Source organism: Diabrotica undecimpunctata, chromosome 5, assembly GCF_040954645.1.
Source record: "Diabrotica undecimpunctata isolate CICGRU chromosome 5, icDiaUnde3, whole genome shotgun sequence".
NCBI classification, from domain to species: domain Eukaryota; kingdom Metazoa; phylum Arthropoda; class Insecta; order Coleoptera; family Chrysomelidae; genus Diabrotica; species Diabrotica undecimpunctata.
This window is the reverse complement of record NC_092807.1, coordinates 52,269,890-52,289,495: the sequence shown is the minus strand read 5'-3', so window position 1 is coordinate 52,289,495 and position 19,606 is coordinate 52,269,890. Positions and strand designations below refer to the sequence as shown.

Here is a 19,606-nt window from a genome sequence, read left to right as displayed (position 1 = left end):
ATGGTTACGTATAAAGTGGCGCCAAATATGAATATTTAAATTTTTTGAAATTCTAATATTTATAGTCAGAAAATCTAATATTGGAAAATTATAGTATTAATTTTCGTAAGATAGAATGTAATTATAGATATTGCTTAGTTTATCAATATCAGTTTTTTTATTAACGCATTGATATTTATTTATGCATACCATTTCATATTTATGCATACCATTTTATCATACCATTATGGAAAGCTCAAATGTAGTTTATATAATACCATGCGAAAATTGTGATAAGTCATACATCGGACACACATCTAGAAATCTAATAGGCAGACTAACATCACATAAAAGTGACCTTAGAAATAATAAAAATACGTGTGCATTAATAGATCATGCAATTAATAAAAATCATTCATTTAATTTCAATGAAACTAATATATTAAGACGCGAAAACCAATTAAATAAAAGAGAATTCTTAGAAATGGTATGCATAAATAAATATCAATGCGTTAATAAAAAAACTGATATTGATAAACTAAGCAATATCTATAATTACATTCTATCTTACGAAAATTAATACTATAATTTTCCAATATTAGATTTTCTGACTATAAATATTAGAATTTCAAAAAATTTAAATATTCATATTTGGCGCCACTTTATACGTAACCATAATAACAATCAAGAGCTAGTTATCAACAACAAAAAATATAATAAACAGAAACGAGTGTCTTTCTGACATAAATCAAACAATCAATGTCAAAATGAATTTTTACAAAATTAAATTAAATTGGAATATTGTACTTACATAACTGTATAATTTTTAAAATAAGTTAAGTTTTAATGTTTTGCAAATTTGAAAATTTAATGGATTAACCTCATGTTGTAAGTTTTTTTTTTACTAGTTTTATACAATGCTATTTAGTTCTAATGTCGTTGTATTTACTGTTACCATATTTTAGCATATCCTGAAGAAGCAAATAAATTTTGCGAAAGCTTGATTAAAGAACAAAGAGTTTTACTTTCCTGCCCTATTAATGACTGCAACCTCAAAATAAAACTTTATTTTATATATATATATATATATATATATATATATATATATATATATATATATATATATATATAATCCTGAACTTGTTCTTTTCCATCTTGTCCGATCCTCATTGTGATATCTTCATCTGTATTTGTTATGATTTTGGTCTTGCTGTAATTCATATTAAGGCCTATCTTTCCAGCTTCTACGTCCAGTTCTTTCATCATTTCAAATATGATATGATTTCTAAGGTCAACAAATTTCCGAGAAACAATCCTGTTTGGGGGGTAGAGATAGAAAAACTGTTCAAGAATATAAAACCGCGAAACCCCGAACTAGCTTCATCAGAGTGGGTGACGGTGTTTCCAAGAGAACAAAAACTAAATCTTATAAGAGATCATTATGAACCTTGGCGTTTCAAAAACATTAAAAAAACTTAATCAAAAATATTATTGTTATTCAGCATCCTACTGCCAGTTATCCATGGACTCTTGTCAGTATAGCCTTAAATTTAACTTAAAGTTAAATTACTTTACTAAATTTATTTTAGCCTTCCCTATTAGTATTGGAAACCATCAAGACACGAAAGCTGCAATACCTGGGGCATGTTATGCGTAATGAGAGATACAACCTACTTCAATTGATTATACAAGGGAAAATCCAGGGCAAGAGAAGTGTAGGAAGAAGAAGAATCTCATGGTTGCGTAACTTGAGGGAATGGTACGGATGCACATCAATAGAACTATTCAGAGCAGCAGCATCTAAGATCAGAATAGCCATGATGATTGCCAACCTCCATCGCGGAGATGGCACGTGAAGAAGAAGATTAGAGCCGCGACATCAGCCAATATAGTAAAAATACTAGAAAATCAATGTTTCTAATCTATTATGTACCAGAGAGAATTTTGTTAGATAATGGAGCACAATTTAGTAGCCATGCATTCCAACAACTTGTCTCAAACTATGGTATTGAATTAAAATTTACAGCAATGTACCATCCACAAGCTAATCCCGTGGAAAGAGTTCCTAGAGTAATAAAAACAAGGTCAGTATAATGTCGGAACAAGGAAGGAATCTCTGGATAAACTGTTTTCTGATATTCGGAAGAGACAAGTCAACGTATGATAAAAGTGAAGTTCCATATAACCTGAGAAGAAGACCAGAAACATATAAAGTTGGGGGCATGGTTTGGAGAAGAAATTTTGTTCAGTCTGATGCTACAAGATATTTCAGTGAAAAATTGGCCCAAAAGTTTGTAAGACCATTTAGTATTAAGAAAGTGGTCTCCCCATGGAGTTATCAACTTGCTGATGAAAATGACTCTTATACAGGAGCCTGGAATGCTAAAGATTTGAAACCGGTTACTCAGGACAACGAGGTCAAGGAAATTAAGTCGAAACAAAGAAACTTAAAATACCATTGGAGAAAAATTAAGGAGAAACAGAGAGTTGCGTCCCTGGAAAAGATTGTAAACGTTACCTTCAAAAACTTAAAGTATAAGGTAGAATCCATTTAGTTTTCAATATTTCAAGCGGAACTTAAATAACAGGTCAAAGCAGCCCACAAAAAAAAATCAGTGTTAGTTCTATTATTATAATATTCTGTAATATTGATGGCTGAGTACCACCGACTAAGGGCGGTTTTTCTTAAAATCAAACCTACCATAATGTAAAATCTACCAGCATAATTTTAACGGCATAAATGATGTTGTTTCTAGAGATGGATCTTCTCATTTACCAAACATAGTATGTTGTACTCTTGTTCCGAAAATACCACTAAGTTATAATGTCAACATTTTGCGTAGTTCTGATGAAGCCCAAAAATTATGTGGCGAAAGCTTAGCTAAAAATAAAAGACACTCACTATTAAGCACACGTTTTTATTGCTTGCTTATCAAAGGGTTGTTCCAAGTTAACCTTACTCTGTTATATATATATATATATATATATATATATATATATATATATATATATATATGTGTGTGTGTGTGTGTGTGTGTGTGTTTGCATATGTGTCTATGCATATCAATGACTGCTTAGTGAAAAACTGTGTATTCTTCACTCCTTTTCATACATAATTTTTTTTCAAAATACTTAAATTATTCATTGAAAAAATAAGATGATATTCATCACTAAAGGTAAAGTCGTAACGGTACAACTTTACATGTACACGGTACATTTAATATGCATAAAAAGGTAAAGCAAGCAGCTGGTCTTCAAAAATCTAACACAGCTAGTAAACTGCAATATCAACAGGGGAACATCATCATGATGATAATAGGTCCGAACAACCTCCGTTCTACATTTATAATGACCACTTAACAATCAAATCAGACGAAGTAGAAAAATCAATATCACAACTAAAAGATGGCAAAGCTCCTGGACCTGACAATGCATATGCTGAACTTATAAAGCTATTTAACACCGACGGTACTCAACGAGTAACAAAAATATTCAATAACATATTTTTAAACGGAGTAATATGAAGATCATGCCTTATTGCTCTACCAAAGAATTATACATCAAAGAATTATATACAAGGATATTTAGACTGTGCGAAGAAAAAATCAGCCGTACACAGTTTGGTTTTCGGAACGCAGTAAGTACGAGAGAGGCTCTCTTTAGCATACAAGTGTTATTTCAACAATGTAGAGATGTGGATTGCGATATTTGCATGCTTCATTGATTACCATAAAGCGTTCGATACAGTAAAACACGACAAACTGATGGAGATATTAACAAATATTGGAATAAACACCTGTAATCTAAAAATTATTAGCAATCCCCACTGGAATCAAATATCGTCTATTTGTACAGAGGCAGGAGAATCCGATTATATAAAAATCAAACGTGGGGTCCGACAGAGATGTTTACTATCACCCTTGCTGTTTAACATATACTCTGAGAAAATCTTTTAAGAAGCAGTATAGGATATTAAAACCGGAATTTGAATTAACGGAGAATGTATCAATCACATCAGATACGCGGATGATACGGTGGTATTCGCTGACAGTTATGAAGCCCTCCAGGAGTTCTTCTTCTTAGGGTGCCTGTCCGTTCCGAACGTTGGCGATCATTCTGGCTATGATGACTTTGTTGGTTGCTATACCAAATAGCTGTGTTGAGATCTTTCTATACCATGGTCTCAGGTTAGCAAGCCAGGATATTCTTCTTCGTCCTGGGACCCTTTTTCCTTCAATTTTACCTTGTACAATGCATTGAAGTAGCTCGTATCTGCCTTGATTTCTCATTATATGTCCAAAGTACTGCAACTTACGGCTCTTCACGATGTTGACCAAATCCGCAGTTGTGTTCATCTTCCGCAGTACTTCTTCATTGGTAACTTTGTCTGTCCATGGTATCTTCAGGATCCTTTTGTATGACGTTCATGGTATCTTCTTCAAAAGCCTGAAGCTTTGATAGAGTTTCCGCCTTTAATGTCCACGTTTCTCCTCCGTAGAGAAGCACTGAGTACACATAACATTTAAGAGCATTACTTTTGTTTTTAGGGTGAGATCATGGCTCTTAAACACAGAACTCATCGTCAAGAATGCACTTTTTGCCTTTCCGATGCGACATCTAATCTGTTGGGTATTGTCCCACGACTCATTAATTATAGTTCCCAAGTAGTTGTATTGTGAGACACGTTCAATTCTCATTTGGTTCACATACAGATTTGCTCCAGTTATGTTTTCCTTGCTGATGATCATTAGCTTGGTTTTGCTGGTGTTTATATCCAGTCCATATTTTCTACTTGTTTCCATTATTTTATTCATTAAGTTTTGCAGCCCTTCTATGGTATTGGAAAACACTATTATTGTGTCATCTGCATACTGCAGGTTATTGAGCTTGACTCCATTTATTGAGATGCCTTCATCAATATCTTTTAGAGCCTCTTCAAAAATGTGCTCCGAGTACAGATTGAATATCAGTGGTGAAATTATGTACCCCTGTCTCACTCCCCTTAAGATTTTGACCTGATCTGTATATTCTCCATCTATTCGGAGTACCGCTGATTGATTCCAATGCAGGTTAGATATTATTTTTAAGTCTTTTCCGTCAATTCCTGTCCTCTTCAGCACTTCCATCATTTGTTCATGCCTGACTCTATCGAAAGCCTTCTTGTAGTCAATCAGGCATGCAAAAACATTACAGCTGACATCTCTACATTTCTGAAACAATACCTGCACGCTAAATAAAGCTTCTCTCGTACCAACGGCGTTCACAAATCCAAACTGATTGAGCGCAATTTGTTTCTCGCATTTCTTTTGTGAATGACTTTTAAAAACAGCTTTAGCAGATGGCTCATTAAGCTTATGGTCCTATAATCTTCACAAACTTTTGCTCCTGGTTTTTTGGGCAATGGTTCGAACTTCGATTTGAGCCACTCTACTGGTATTTTTCCTGACTTGTATATTTCATTAAATATTTCAGTTATTATTTTGATTTGTTCTGCATCTAATAGCTTCAACAGTTCTGCAGAAATTTCATCAAGTCCCAGTGCCTTTCCATCTTTCATTTGTCTGACGGCTGCCGTTATTTCTTCTGGTAGGATTTCGGGACCTGAATTTTCTTTAATGGTGGATTCTTGTGTTGTTCTAAGGTCATGGGAAAGCTTCTCTAAGTATTCTTCTCATACTTTCTTTTTATATTTTTTTGGTAATGGTAAGATTGCCTTCATCATCTGTTATTTTTCGGCGTTTGCGTTTTTGGAACTTCCCAGCTATTTCCCTCACCTTTCGATGAAAATTGAAGTTATCATATCGACTCTGATACTCCTCTATTTCTTGGCATTGTTCTGTTTTTTGTTTCTCTTTGGCTTATCTTACTTTTCTTCTGACTATGGTATGTATTCTCTTATATTCTTGGAGATTTTCTTTGTTTTTTTTTTCTCTGATCCATAAGTTCAAGTATTTCATCGGTCATCCACGATTTCCGTTTCCCTGTATCTTTCTTTAGGTGTTCTTTAATTTCTCTCACTGTTTCTTGTATGATGATAAGATTTTCCGCTATAGTTCCTGCATTTTTGCATTTTAGCACCTTTGTATTGAGCTTTTCACTCACCTTCAGTCGAACATTGGGATCTTTCAGTTTTCTAACATCGTACTTCTTCATCGACTTACTTGTAACCTTCGTTCTGACTTTGAAATTTATAAAAATATTTATTAACTCCAGGAATTATTGAATAGAATTACAGAAGTGAGTCAAAGATATGGACTGTCACTGAACATTAAGAAAACAAAATGTATGATGATCTCTAAGAAGAAATCAGTGTGAATGGTCAACCAATAGAAAGAGTAAAAATGAAAATTGGGACCATTCCCTAGAAATAAAATGTAGGATAGAGAAAGCTCTGAATTTTAAAAAATGGCTGAGCTATTCAAATGCCCTGATTTATCAATACCCATAAAAATCAGGTTACTATGATGTTATATCTTTCCTATACTGTTGTACGGAGTTGAGTCGTGGACTCTCACATACGCTATCTGCAAAATTGAGGCGTTCGAAATCTGGCTTTATCGTCGAATCCTGAAGATATCGACCACGATAATACCGACCACGTTACTAACCAGGACGTTTTATTAAGAATGAAAAAAGAAAAAGAGTTGCTAACCACAATAAAAACAGCCAAAATCGAATACCTCGGTCACATCATGAGGAACAGCGAAAGATATGGGTTGCTGCAATTAATTCTACAAGGAAAAATAGAAGGAAAACGAGGACCAGGAAGGCGAAGGATTTCCTGGATGAAAAATCTACGTACGTTGTTCAACACAACAGCAAATCTTTTTAGAGCAGCCGTTTTCAAAATACAGATTGCCATGATTGTCGCCAACATCCGAAACGGATAGGCACTACAAGAAGAAGTACAATTTTACGCTCCCCTTTTGCAAAAACGCCGTGTGTATTTTGTACGCCATGACGTTTTAATGCTTTTTTTTGAAGAATTTCTGAAAAAAAAATAGATTAATGTTCGTACTTTTTCTATCGCTAAATTGACAACTGTCGCAGTGTCCCAAAGGAAAATGATCCGGTTTAGTTTCAGAGTTGGAAAAAAGTTTATTTATTGTTTTTTAAACAAATACATTTATAAAAACATATGTATATAATCAAATAAACAAAATGATTACCTTGAGTAAATGCTAGGTAGTATTTGAAGGGGTTCTTTCTTACAAAAAAATAATAAGCGGGTTGCAAAATTATGAGTTGCGACAGAACTACTCCTATAAGAATTGTTGCAATGAACCATCCCAGCTGAGATATAACTAACATTATGTCAGCTACTGAAACAATTTTTGCAGCTATAATACTACATATTCCAAATGGTGTTATCCAAACAACACCTTTTACCATTTTCATTATAACTATGAATATTGTTGAAAAAAACTCCTTAACAACGTTTCCTTTTTCGTCTATTGTACCGAGAATTGAGCCAAATATAATGCAAAAGAAAACAATACCGATGTTATTGGTTCCAGGCCTGAAAATAATCAAATTAACCTCGTTAATATATAGTTATAAAACAAGTATTTGCTTTAGTTACTTTCAATAATATGATAAATTGTCTAGGATATACAAGATGCGACTACAAAATACAACTGATAGGTACTTCGACTATAAATTTAGATATGATCCTAATGATATGAGTACGGTAGAGAATTATTTCATTATCATTTTGGCTTAACAACTTTATGTGGATCCCATTCTCTACAACGCTTTTCCTTCATTCTTTCCTGTCCATCGCCTTTTTTCGTCTTCCTCTTCTACACTGCCCAATCGGTTTATGGATGCCCACTATGTCCGTAAAGTATGGAACAAATTCTTTTTTAGCTAAACAGTGCATTTTAAGAAATAATCCTGAAACACGTCGATTTTTGATTTTAATTTACCGTATTTTAAAATAATATTCTAATATACAAGGTGAATTACTTTCGAGTAATGAAGTCACAGTCATTTTTTTAAATGGAACACCCCCATTTTGTCTCAATTTTCGGATTACTCTAGCTGAGCTGATTCCAAAAATGTATCACATGTTGATTTAAATTTGTACAGGGTGGACAAAAATACAATAGTTTTGTGTGTTCATAAAATAACGCGTTATTTAAATTACAACAAACAATATTATCAAAAATACTTATTGTCTAGCGGACAGAATATGAAAGAAATTATTTCTTATCAATTTAAAAGAAACATAGTAGGCTATGGTTTTGTTAAATGTCATTATTTGTTTAGTAATTTATTGATGTTCAGTGACAGTTTAATACTAGCAAATTCTATACAGCATAAGATGTTTTACTTAGTTTTGAAGAAGATGCGCACACTTTTGTGCGTAAAGTTAGTCGCGATATCAGTGTTAGCAAAAAAACAGTACACAAACTATTAAAGCTTGAAAAATGGCATCCTTATAAAATCAAACTTGTGCAGGAATTAAACGAAGATGATCCCGATAGAAGAATGCAATTTTGTTCGAACATTTATAAAGTCATGTATTTCATCATATTCTGCCCGCAATAAATATTTTTGATAATATTGTTAATTTAACTAACGCGTTACTTTATGAACACACACAAAACTATTATATTTTTGTCCACCCTGTACCAATTTGAATCAACATTTTTGGAAAGACATCATTTAAACCGCTAAACGCAGTGGCATGGTATCGGGATGCTTCAAGCTGGCAGAAGTCAAAGAGACGTTGCTGAGGTCCTCCACATGAACAGAAGTGCCATTAATCGTTTGTGGTTTCATCAACAAAAGAAATTATTCTTTTCCCTTTTCCCTTTTTTCTCTTATTTCTATCATATCAAATTAATAATAAAATATTTACAATTTTATTAAAGCAGTATACATTAATCAGAAATATTTCTATTTTACATTTAAACTTACCTTAAATATTATTAACAAAAAAAATTTAAACTAATTACGTGTGTTGTGAATTTATTTAACTGCTATGTCTTTATTTAATTTATAATGTCTTTATTAATTTATTATATTGTTCTTATCTTAATTCATTAAAAAGCACGATCATTTATATCAATTTATTTAACGAATAATACATAATTTATATAGGCGAACGTAACAATTAAAATCGTGGGCGCGGGTCTTCAGATATTAACTGACTCCTTCAATGAAAGCTTCGTTATTATATATAAAAATACAACTGGCCTAGAATTCAGGAGAATCCCTCTGATTTATACTAGAAGGTAAATCCGGGTCCTAGTCCGACCGGTTTCTGATAAATTTCTGCCAGCTAATGGAGAGGTCTCGTAAAATGTAGCATTGCACCCCTCTTTAAAGATGGTTCCTCCTGGAACCTTGTCGGGACTGGAACTGGAACAGTATGCTGGTATCGGCAACTAGACCCTCTTTTACAACTTCCAGTTGTATAAAAATGACAAGGGACGTTTTCTCTCCGCACCAGTAACTATGCGGATTGCAACAGACTAACACCTGGACTTCGGTGTCTTTAAAGATCTCCTCCACCATATTTCGGATAACCCTCCAATCTAATTGGCGGCACTCCAACTTTGGCATGGCTAACTTTTGCACGTCGGACTCTAGTACGTGCTCTCTCAATTGAAGTAAGGCTTCCCATACATCTCGGTAGGTAGGTTGGTCACGGGCAGTGTCTTTTGTTACCAGGTAGAAAAGGTAACGTGATGCATCTTGGAGTTTCAAGGTTTTACCGGGAGCTGGCACTTGGCATTGAAGTTCTGCAACTCGACCAAACTTCCTTTGAAAGACGGATGCCAACCCTGGTGCGTCTTTGATACTGGCCGGGATGGTAAGGGCCAGCGAGTAGTCATCGGGGAGCGCGAGTAGATCTTGCTTTTCTTCAGTGGTAACACCATGTCTTGCTTTACCGGTACCTCCATATGCACCCATGAATTCCTCAAACGTGAGGTCAGACACATCTTGGACTTGGTTTACTTCCACTTCTTCGTCTACGTCGTGGTCACCTTCGAAAGACGCCAGCCGGTTATGGTGTACTATCATCGGCTTTCCCCTCGGAATCTTGCTTATTCGGTAGATGACATCGTTGATCTTCTCCATAATTAAGTAGGGGCCTTCCCAAAACTGCTGCAATTTGGGAGAACAACCTTTTCGTTGCTTGGGATTATACAGTCATACTTTGTCGTTCTTCTTAAAGCAACCCTTTTCGGCTTGTGTATCGTACCGTTTCTTTATTCGGTCGCTAGCGATCTGAAGGTGGGAACGGACCAACTCATGTACATCGTCCATTCTTCTTCGTAATTCGATCACATAATCTTCACCTGCTACATCTTCTCCAGGTCGACACCCAAACTCTAGATCACAAGGTAGTCGCATTTCGCGTCCGAATAGGACTCTGGCTGGTCCCAGTCTCGCTGATGATCGGACACCATCTTTGTCAAATATTTGCCAACTGTCCTATTCATTCGTTCTACCATACCATCAGATTGCGGATGATCTGCTGTAGTTCTTGTTTTCTTCATGCCTAGTCTATCACATATTCCTTGGAATAGATCGCTTTCGAAGTTCCTGCCTTGGTCACTATGTATCTCCAAAGGCACCCCAAATCGGCTAATATATTCTTAGATCAACTTATCTGCAACGGTGGCGGCCTTCTGGTCTGGAAGTGCGTAAATCTCGACCCACTTAGTAAAGTAATCCATTACTACCAACATGTACTTGCCTCCATTTTCACTTTCTGGGAATGGCCCAGCGATATCCAAAGCTATTCTTTCAAACGGGCTTCCAACATTATATTGTCTCATAGGAGCTCTCCTTTTTCGGTAAAGCCCGTTACTCGTAGCACAAATAGTACATTTCTTACACCAGTCTTTTACGTCGTCGGAACTGTTCATCCAATAAAACCGTTCCCGAATTCGCTGAAGGGTTTTCTTTACACCAAAATGCCCTCAGGACTCGTTTGAGCAAGCCATCTTCCATGATAAATGAGTCCCACTGGGCCCAATACGTCTTAACTACTGAGCATAGGTTTGATATTTCTTGCCAAGGTGGTCGACGGTTTTCCTCTTTCCATTTTCGAATTTTCTGTATAACTGGATCTCTTTCTTGTTCTTCTCTGATCTTAGTAGGCGTCCAGTAGTCGTTGACCATCGTTGTTCTTAGCACTGCTGCTTCCTTGGATTCCGTTTTGTAGCAGTGGGAATACTCTGCTGGGCATAGTCTTCTGGAAAGAGAATCAGCGTTTCTGTGGCTAACTCCGGCCCGGTGCTCAATCTTAAAATCGTATTCTTGGAGTCGTTTGATCCACCTGGCTATCTGACCCTCTGGATTCTTAAACTGCATCAACCACTTAAGAGCGCCATGGTCGGTTCGGATTAAAAACTTTCTTCCGTAAAGGTATTGATAAAAGTGCTCTACTGATTTCACTACTGCTAGAAGTTCTCTTCTCGTGACACAATAATTCCGCTCAGGTTTTGAAAGAACTTCACTAAAATATCCGAGGACTCGTTCCTGTCCTCCTTGAATCTGAGACAGCACTCCTCCAATTCCCACATTACTTGCATCTGTATCTAAGATGAACTCTCCTTCTGGCAGTGTATACCCTAAAATTGGTGCTGTTATTAAATGCTTTTTCAAGGTCTCAAAGGCATTTTGGCAGTCTGTATCCCAGCAGCGGTAATCTCTTGCTTCCTCCGTAAGTCGCGTTAATGGCTTAGCGATATCTACAAACTTCTTAATAAACCTTCGGTAATAAGTACATAGTCCAAGAAAACTTCTCACTTGGTGTTTGTCAGTTGGTTTTGGCCATTCCTTAATGGAATCGATTTTTCCCTTATCCACGGCCACTCCTTCTTTACTGAGTATATGACCCAGATAATTGACTTTACTACCTTGAAATAGCTGGCACTTCTTGGGGTTTAGCATCAATTGGGCAGCTTTAAGTCGATTAAAAACGTTTTCTAAATTCCTCAAATGATCTTCGAATGTTTCCCCCAAGACGATTATGTCATCTAAATAAACCAGGCATGTTTTCCAAGATAACCTTCTCAATACATTTTCCATAAGCCTCTCAAATGTCGCAGGAGCATTACAGAGTCCAAATGGCATAACGTTGAATTGCCACAATCCAGATTTTGTGGTGAAGGCTGGCGCGGGTCTGACGTAACAATTAAAATCGCGGGCGCGGGTCTTCAGATATTAACTGACTCCTTCAATGAAAGCTCCGTTATTATATATAAAAATACAACTGGCCTAGAATTCAGGAGAATCCGTCTGATTTATACTAGAAGGTAAATCCGGGTCATAGTCCGACCGGTTTCTGATAAATTTCTGCCAGCTAATGGAAGGGTCTCGTAAAATGTAACACGTGGTTTAGTTGACAATTTATTTATTTAACTAATGCATATTCGTAATGTACGCAAAAAGTACATGCAAGTTCAAAAAGAAACGTTGAAATACATCAAAAAGGACCAGCGATACAGTTATCAGCTCCTTCCCCCTCATTTCAGCTACCGCGACTTTCAAAGTCAGCTGATTTTAAAGAACACATTTTGAAGCTTTGTGGACGATTCCATTAAAATTCAATATTTTTAGAAGCTAATACTAAAAGAGGCTAACTTTGTCCCAAATTATTTTAGGAAAAAAAACTAATGCTTTGTAAAAAAACTAGTGCTTTTTAAATATAAAAAAATAATATTTTTTCAGGAAATGGTTTAAAAGTTATTCGAATTGTTTATAAGCAAAAAATCAACATGTTTTGCAAAATTATTTTGCAATATTTTAAATTAATTTTCTTATTTTTTTTTTTTAAATGTAAATAATAAGTCTTTTTCTTCCAGAAACTACCCTTACAATTACTAAAACTATATAATTTTCTGACTTATATTGTTGCAAAAAAATGTATTTGGGATAAACAAATAACATAACTTTTAAACTATTTGACCCATAACTTTGAAATTTTGATTGTATTTTAAGCACTATAAGGCACAGCATTCCACAAAATATAAATATTATAAGTTTATTTTCAAAAAAGTTATTAACATTTATAAAAATAAAAAAGTTTCTTTTCTTCTATTTAAAATGCTTCACTTTTTGCTGGTAGACGAAAAAAGCAAAAATGTTTCGTTTTTTGACGTTAATTTGTTAATAACTAAGTTAACTACTTAACTACTAAGTCCAAAAACTCGACTACAGAATATAGGTTTTTGTTACAGAGGACCATACTACTCAAAACCATTATCGTTTGCCTGCCGGACGAGTGTCACAAACAGGGTACTTGGTACTTTTTTTGCTTATTTCCCTGGCCTATGACAGTGAAGTGAACGCTGGAACTTAAAATAAAATGCATTTATTTGGTCGCAGCGAGGCTCGGTGCTCGGCATCTCGTAGTGTCGATCGTAGAGTACTATAGACGAGTATTGAACAAATACTAAGCTGGAATACTATGGTCCAACCCCATGGTCCGATACCTGGCTCTAGGCTGGACGCTGCGCGTTGACGGTGAACGCTGGAATTTTTAACGTAATGCATTTATTTTACGTGGCGCTGATACGATGATACCATCCGATGGTCCGACCGAGGGTCGGCGCCTCGATATGAAACACTCGGGCCAGAAAGGCTCAGGTTTGTAACATCGTCGCCCTCTATTACATAAATAACTATTACAGTACCTATTAATCCTACTTTATAGCCACTTGTATTTTTAATTTTAAAGACACTTTGATGCGCATTGTATAAAGAAGTAAAATATGTAGGTTTTTTAATCAAATCGGAACTGAAATTTGGATTTATTTATACTTACCGTGTACCAAGAAATCTCTCGTCTTTGCTTATTTCTACTGTCTGATTATTTCTTAGAATTTTTATAGTAGAGTTGATATAATCTGTGTGTGTCTAAAATAATATATTACTGAACTATATTATATAGACTAAATGAAAATGTTAGTACATAAATAAATGCATATTACACAGTATATAAAAGAATAAATAAAATCCTAAGCCAACTATTAATAACTAAATCAAATTAGCAAGGTTCTGAAACTAGTTTATTGTGGCATGTCTAAGTTAAATATTATATTTTTATGGGATTAAGCCACAATATATTGGTTGTGATTGTGATGAATTTTTAAATAACTAATGTTTGACGTTTCGATTTTTACTCCGGAAATCGTTCTCAAAAAAGGATTTCCGGAGTGGAAATCGAAATGTCAAATATTATTTATTTAAAAATGTGATTATCGTCACAATCACAACCAATAATTGTGACTTAATCCCATAAAAACATAAAATTAAAACAAAATTACATACACAACTAAAAAAGGTAAGTATCAGAACTGACAGAAAATTTTTGAATAACCTAAATCTAAAAACAAGCCGATAATATTAGTCCAAGCTGTAGAGACAATAATAATGAATGATTTAGAGCATTATTTGCCGCTATTCAATAGTTAAAGTTTTATGAGGATATAATTTTTATTTACAAAAAACTACGATTTATAGTAAAAAACATGAGTAAAGTTGAATGTTTTTTCAAGTAGCCGAATCGGCTCGGTTTTGCCTGATTCTCATTGTCGTCTCCGGTGTAATTAATAAACGTATGAAAATGTGTTTGCAACTTGGTGCAAGTTTCCATGTTTATTAATTTATCCAACTATTGCGCAATATGGTGTTATATTGCGTAGTTGGCCGGTACGCTCTTATTGTGGCATTATCTTGAAGAGACAATGCCATTGTGGTTTTATTAGGTGGTTGAAAAAAAACACATTCTTTCTAAGAAGAAAAAAACTCAGCTTCAGAGTCTTAGAAAGAAACAGAGCCCTTCGAGCAAAGTGCTCTAGGGAGCTACCCTACACGGGTAAAACCATGAGTTAGACACTACTATCACAACTGACTTGAGATCCGAAAATGTCCCATATTTAAAGATAAATTAACTTTTATATGAAACTTTTTCATTTCTCAACCATTTAAATTTAATTATGTGTTCCAGAAGGAAGGGCGATGAACATCGAAGTGCGTGATTGGTGGCACTTGATGACATCCCCCTGCTTTGCAGACTCTGAGGCTGATAAAAAAAGCTGATTTTATTAAAAAACTTAAGAAAACAATTTTTTTTACAAATCACATATAGGAAAGAAAAAAATGCATAAAATATATTAAAAGTGTATATGTCTATATTGTCAGATCTACTTACAGTCCTCTAACACACACTACACTCGCGTACACTCGCGTAGCGCGCACTTGCACTGCACAAAAACACTCACAGGCGGTGGTCGGTGTTGTTGACAGCATCTGCAGGTCCATCCTCGACGACGTGCTCCTCTACGGCGGCTTCGTCCTCTCTAGCTGTACGTTTCCCATCTGCATGTCGCCGGTGTGTCGTAGGCGAATTTGCCTGAGCCTCCGTGGTGCTCTGGACCACATAATGGTAGGGCAGGCAGTGACTGGCTACTGCGGAGACATCCATTGCATCAGGTACTTAGCATCAAGTAGGCTGGCTCGTCGGAGATATGGCACATCGACGGTTTCAGGGCTGCAGAAGGTGGATATCGGCATGTTAGTTTGGTGTACTAACATCCGATGCTTCTCCCCGCTGTTTTCTTGAGTGGTTTTGATGCAGGCATCGTGTTGGAACTGTTTGCGATTTTCGATCGCGGAGCATGAGAACTCTGACATCTCGGAGTCGTGGTAGAGTTCGTTGAAGGTTGGGCGCCATGTCGTCTCCGGTGTAATTAATAAACATATGAAAAACTGATTGCAACTTGGTGCAAGTTTCCATGTTTATTAATTTGTCCAACTATTGCGCAATATGGTGTTATATTGCGTAGTTGGCCGGTACGTTCTTATTGTGGCATTATCTTGAAGAGACAATGCCATTGTGGTTTTATTAGGTGGTTGAAATAAAACACATTCTTTCTAAGAAGAAAAAAACTCAGCTTCAGAGTCTTAGAAAGAAACAGAGCCCTTCGAGCAAAGTGCTCTAGGGAGCTACCCTACACGGGTAAAACCATGAGTTAGACACTACTATCACAACTGACTTGAGATCCGAAAATGTCCCATATTTAAAGATAAATTAACTTTTATATGAAACTTTTTCATTTCTCAACCAATTAAATTTAATTATGTGTTCCAGAAGGAAGGGCGATGAACATCGAAGTGCGTGATTGGTGCCACTTGATGACATCATTTTGCCCCGATAACTTCGAAACCACGGCACTCTGAACAATTTACATCTTCGTTAAATATGGAGAAATGTCACTATCATTTATCTAGAGTAGCGGAAAATTTTGTGAACATTGGCGATATTTTTTTGCTGCGATTTACGCTTTAGTGAATATTAACATTTCTTTTTAAATTACTCTTAATCATCTTTATTTTAGTGTCAAAGCGATACATTGATACCGAGTAGACGTGTTTATCGATAAAGTCATTAAGCTCCCAGTTTTTGTGACAATTAGAATATTTAATTTTCGTGGTGTTTAAAAATATTTACATATTATTGTAAAATAGTGATAAAAAGTGAAAATATTCTCCCCTGATGGGGGAGAATACCAATAAGACGCCAATGCGCGAACTAAATACTGCTGAAGTTGTTAGTGTTAGTGAACAAAATATGGATACAGGAATTAATACCACCATTTCTCCTGCTACAAGGGAAGTAAAACTTTTTAATATTAATTCTAATAATTACGACTTTCAAAATTGTTGTGTATATGTTGAAAAGACCAATGATCAGAATATAGGCCGATTGCACCCTATGGTTGTGGGTGATATTTTACATCAAAAATTAAAGATCGACAATATTAAGGAAATTAAAAGTATAGGAAGAAACCGTGTTAAAGTAATCCTCAAATCTATTTTGGATGCAAATAAATTAGTCAATAATAGTCATTTAAAAGACGATAATTTAAAGGCGTACATTCCCAATCAACTCTTAGAAATCAAAGGGCTGATACGTGATGTCGATACCAAATATAACATTGAATATTTGAAAAGATATATGACCTCTAGTTCACAAATTATTGATATTAAAAGAATGCACAGGAAAATAGAAAAAGATGGAAATACAGAATATGTACCTAGACGTAATGTTATAATTACATTTGAAGGCAATTGTTTACCAAACTATGTTGTAATTAGTTATGTATATTTTCAAGTCGAAAAATTGTTAGGTAAAGTTACTCAATGTTATAAATGTCTCAAATTTGGACACATTTCTAGACAATGTAAAGGTACACAGGAATACTGCATACGATGTGGAGAAATAAAAACTGACACACATACATGTGATGAAAAAAAAATGTATTGCATACACTGTAAAAGTGATAAGCATATATCGATCTCTAAAAACTGTCCTTTTTTCGAACATCAAAAAAAAATAAAAAATATCATGATTGAACATAAAATTTCATATTTGGAGGCCAAAAATTTAAACGATTCTTCTTTTTCTGGTCTTATTTGTAATAACAGATTTGAAATATTGTCAAATTCAGATAGAGAGTTTCCAAAATTAACTAACACATCTGAAGTTAATAAACCTGCTTATTCCAACCTATTGAGGCCTCATTTACAGAAAACCAAAAATATTAGTCAACCAAGTTGTAGTAAATCAAGCACTGATTATAGAGAAAATAAAAAAAGAAAAGTATCATCTCCAACTTCCGAATATCCTACATCTCCTCACATCCCTTTCAGATTTGGACCATCTCAACCTTTACCACCCTTAAACAAGGAAAGTTTTTCAACCGTGGACAATGAGAAAAATAAATTAGTAGATTCTTTAGTAATTCTTTTCTCAGATTTTATTCAAAATATTAATTGTTTAGAACAGGCAAAATCACTTGATATCAATATGTTAGCCAAAGGTATTAATAATGTTTTAGATAATATTTTTAAAAAATAACTAATCTAATTACTTTCAAAGCTAAACTCAAAATAATACAATGGAATGCTCGATCAGCTGTTGCTAACAAAAACAGCCTTCTCAACTTTTTAATAACCGAAGATATTGATATAGCTTTAATAAGTGAAACTTGGTTTAAACGGGATGTTGTTTATAGATATAGAGGTTATAATGTAATACGCGAAGATCGGGATGACGGCTATTCCGGAGTTGCTATTTTAATTAAAACTGGTATTCCCTTTGAAAACATAAAAATTAAAAAAAATTATAAAGAATTGCTTGCTTGTGGTATTAAAATCAACTATAACAAAAGTCATTTAACTTTACTCTCTGTATATAGGTGTCCGAAAGCTAAAACTAACACCGAAGATTGGGATAAGTTATTTTCTCAATTAAAACACCCTTGTATCATTGGAGGAGATATGAACGCACATAATTCTCTGTGGGGCTCATCTAAAAATGATAAAACAGGCCATCAAATTGTGGAGACAATTCAGAATCTAGATTATGTGGTAATGAATAATGGACAACCAACTTGCCAAACGAGACCAGGAAACACAGATTCCATGATTGATGTCACATTTTGCTCACCTTCTCTCTTTGATAAAATTTCGTGGTCTGTAGATACTGATACTTTGGGATCAAATCACTTCGTTATAAGGGTTGTAATCGATATCTTGGGAACTGATGCGAATATCATTTATCCCAGCAGTAAGTGGAACATTAAAAAAGCCAATTGGTCATTATACTCTCAGTTAATTGAAACCTTATTAACTAACAACCCTCACGCCTACTCAGACACGCAAGAAAAATATAATTTCCTTATTGACTGTATTAATGAAGCTTCTAAACAATCAATTTGTCAATATAAATCATTTAAATGTAAACGTACTCCCGCTCCGTGGTGGGATTCGGAATGTGATGAATCTGTTGCGGAAAGAAAGAAAGCATTAGTAAACTACAAAAAAAATTCTTCTCTTGAAAATTTTTGTAAATGCAAAGAAGTGAATGCTCGTGTCAAAAAATTCCTAAAATTAAAGGCCAAACAAAGTTGGGTTGAATGGTGTTCAAAATTAAATAAACAAACTCCATCTAGTCTTATTTGGAACCAAGCAAGGAAAATGAACAGGAAAAAAGTTAACTTTCCACTGCCTCTAAGTAACACATGGGTAGACGACTTTTTTGATAAAATAGCTCCACCTTACGTAAATAACCAGATAGATGTAATACCATCTGAAACTCTCTCATCTGATCAGAATCATTTTCTCTTAACAACCTTTTCAAGAGCTGAATTAGAGTTTGCCCTTGATAATCGCGTTAGTACCTCACCAGGATATGATGCAGTCAAATATTATATGATACAAAATTTGCCAGATAACGCAAAAGAATTACTTTTAAATATATTTAACCAGATAATTTTTGAGGGTAAAGGCATAATCGATTTTAAGCGTATTATAGTTGTCCCTATTCCCAAACCGGGAAAAAACCCTAAATTAGCTGAAGCTTACCGACCTATATCATTATTATCATGTATATTGAAGACTCTTGAATGGATGATTAAAATTAGGTTAGATTGGTGGCTAAGGGATCAAAGTCTCTTACCCGCTAACCAACATGGCTTTAAGAAAGGTTATGGAACCTTAGATTCCTTAACAACACTTGTTGTAGACATTCAGAATAGTTTTTCCAGGAACAGTTATGTACCTGCTTTATTTTTAGACATCGAAGGTGCTTACG

The 19,606-nt window shown here is 34.9% G+C and overlaps 2 protein-coding genes across 2 annotated transcripts in view; one reads left to right on the top strand and one right to left on the bottom strand.

Moving 5' to 3' along the window:
* The window catches only part of LOC140441317 (uncharacterized), a 438,896-nt gene that overhangs the window by 57,591 nt on the left and 361,699 nt on the right, over window positions 1-19,606 (top strand). The window lies entirely within an intron of this gene.
* The window catches only part of LOC140441316 (excitatory amino acid transporter-like), a 114,647-nt gene that overhangs the window by 36,019 nt on the left and 59,022 nt on the right, over window positions 1-19,606 (bottom strand). Inside the window, exons 5-6 of the mRNA XM_072531961.1 lie at window positions 13,772-13,863; window positions 7,149-7,498 (exon numbers count right to left, since the gene is read on the bottom strand). Coding sequence (XP_072388062.1) covers window positions 7,149-7,498; window positions 13,772-13,863 — 442 coding nt within the window. The remainder of the gene's footprint in view (window positions 1-7,148; window positions 7,499-13,771; window positions 13,864-19,606) is intronic.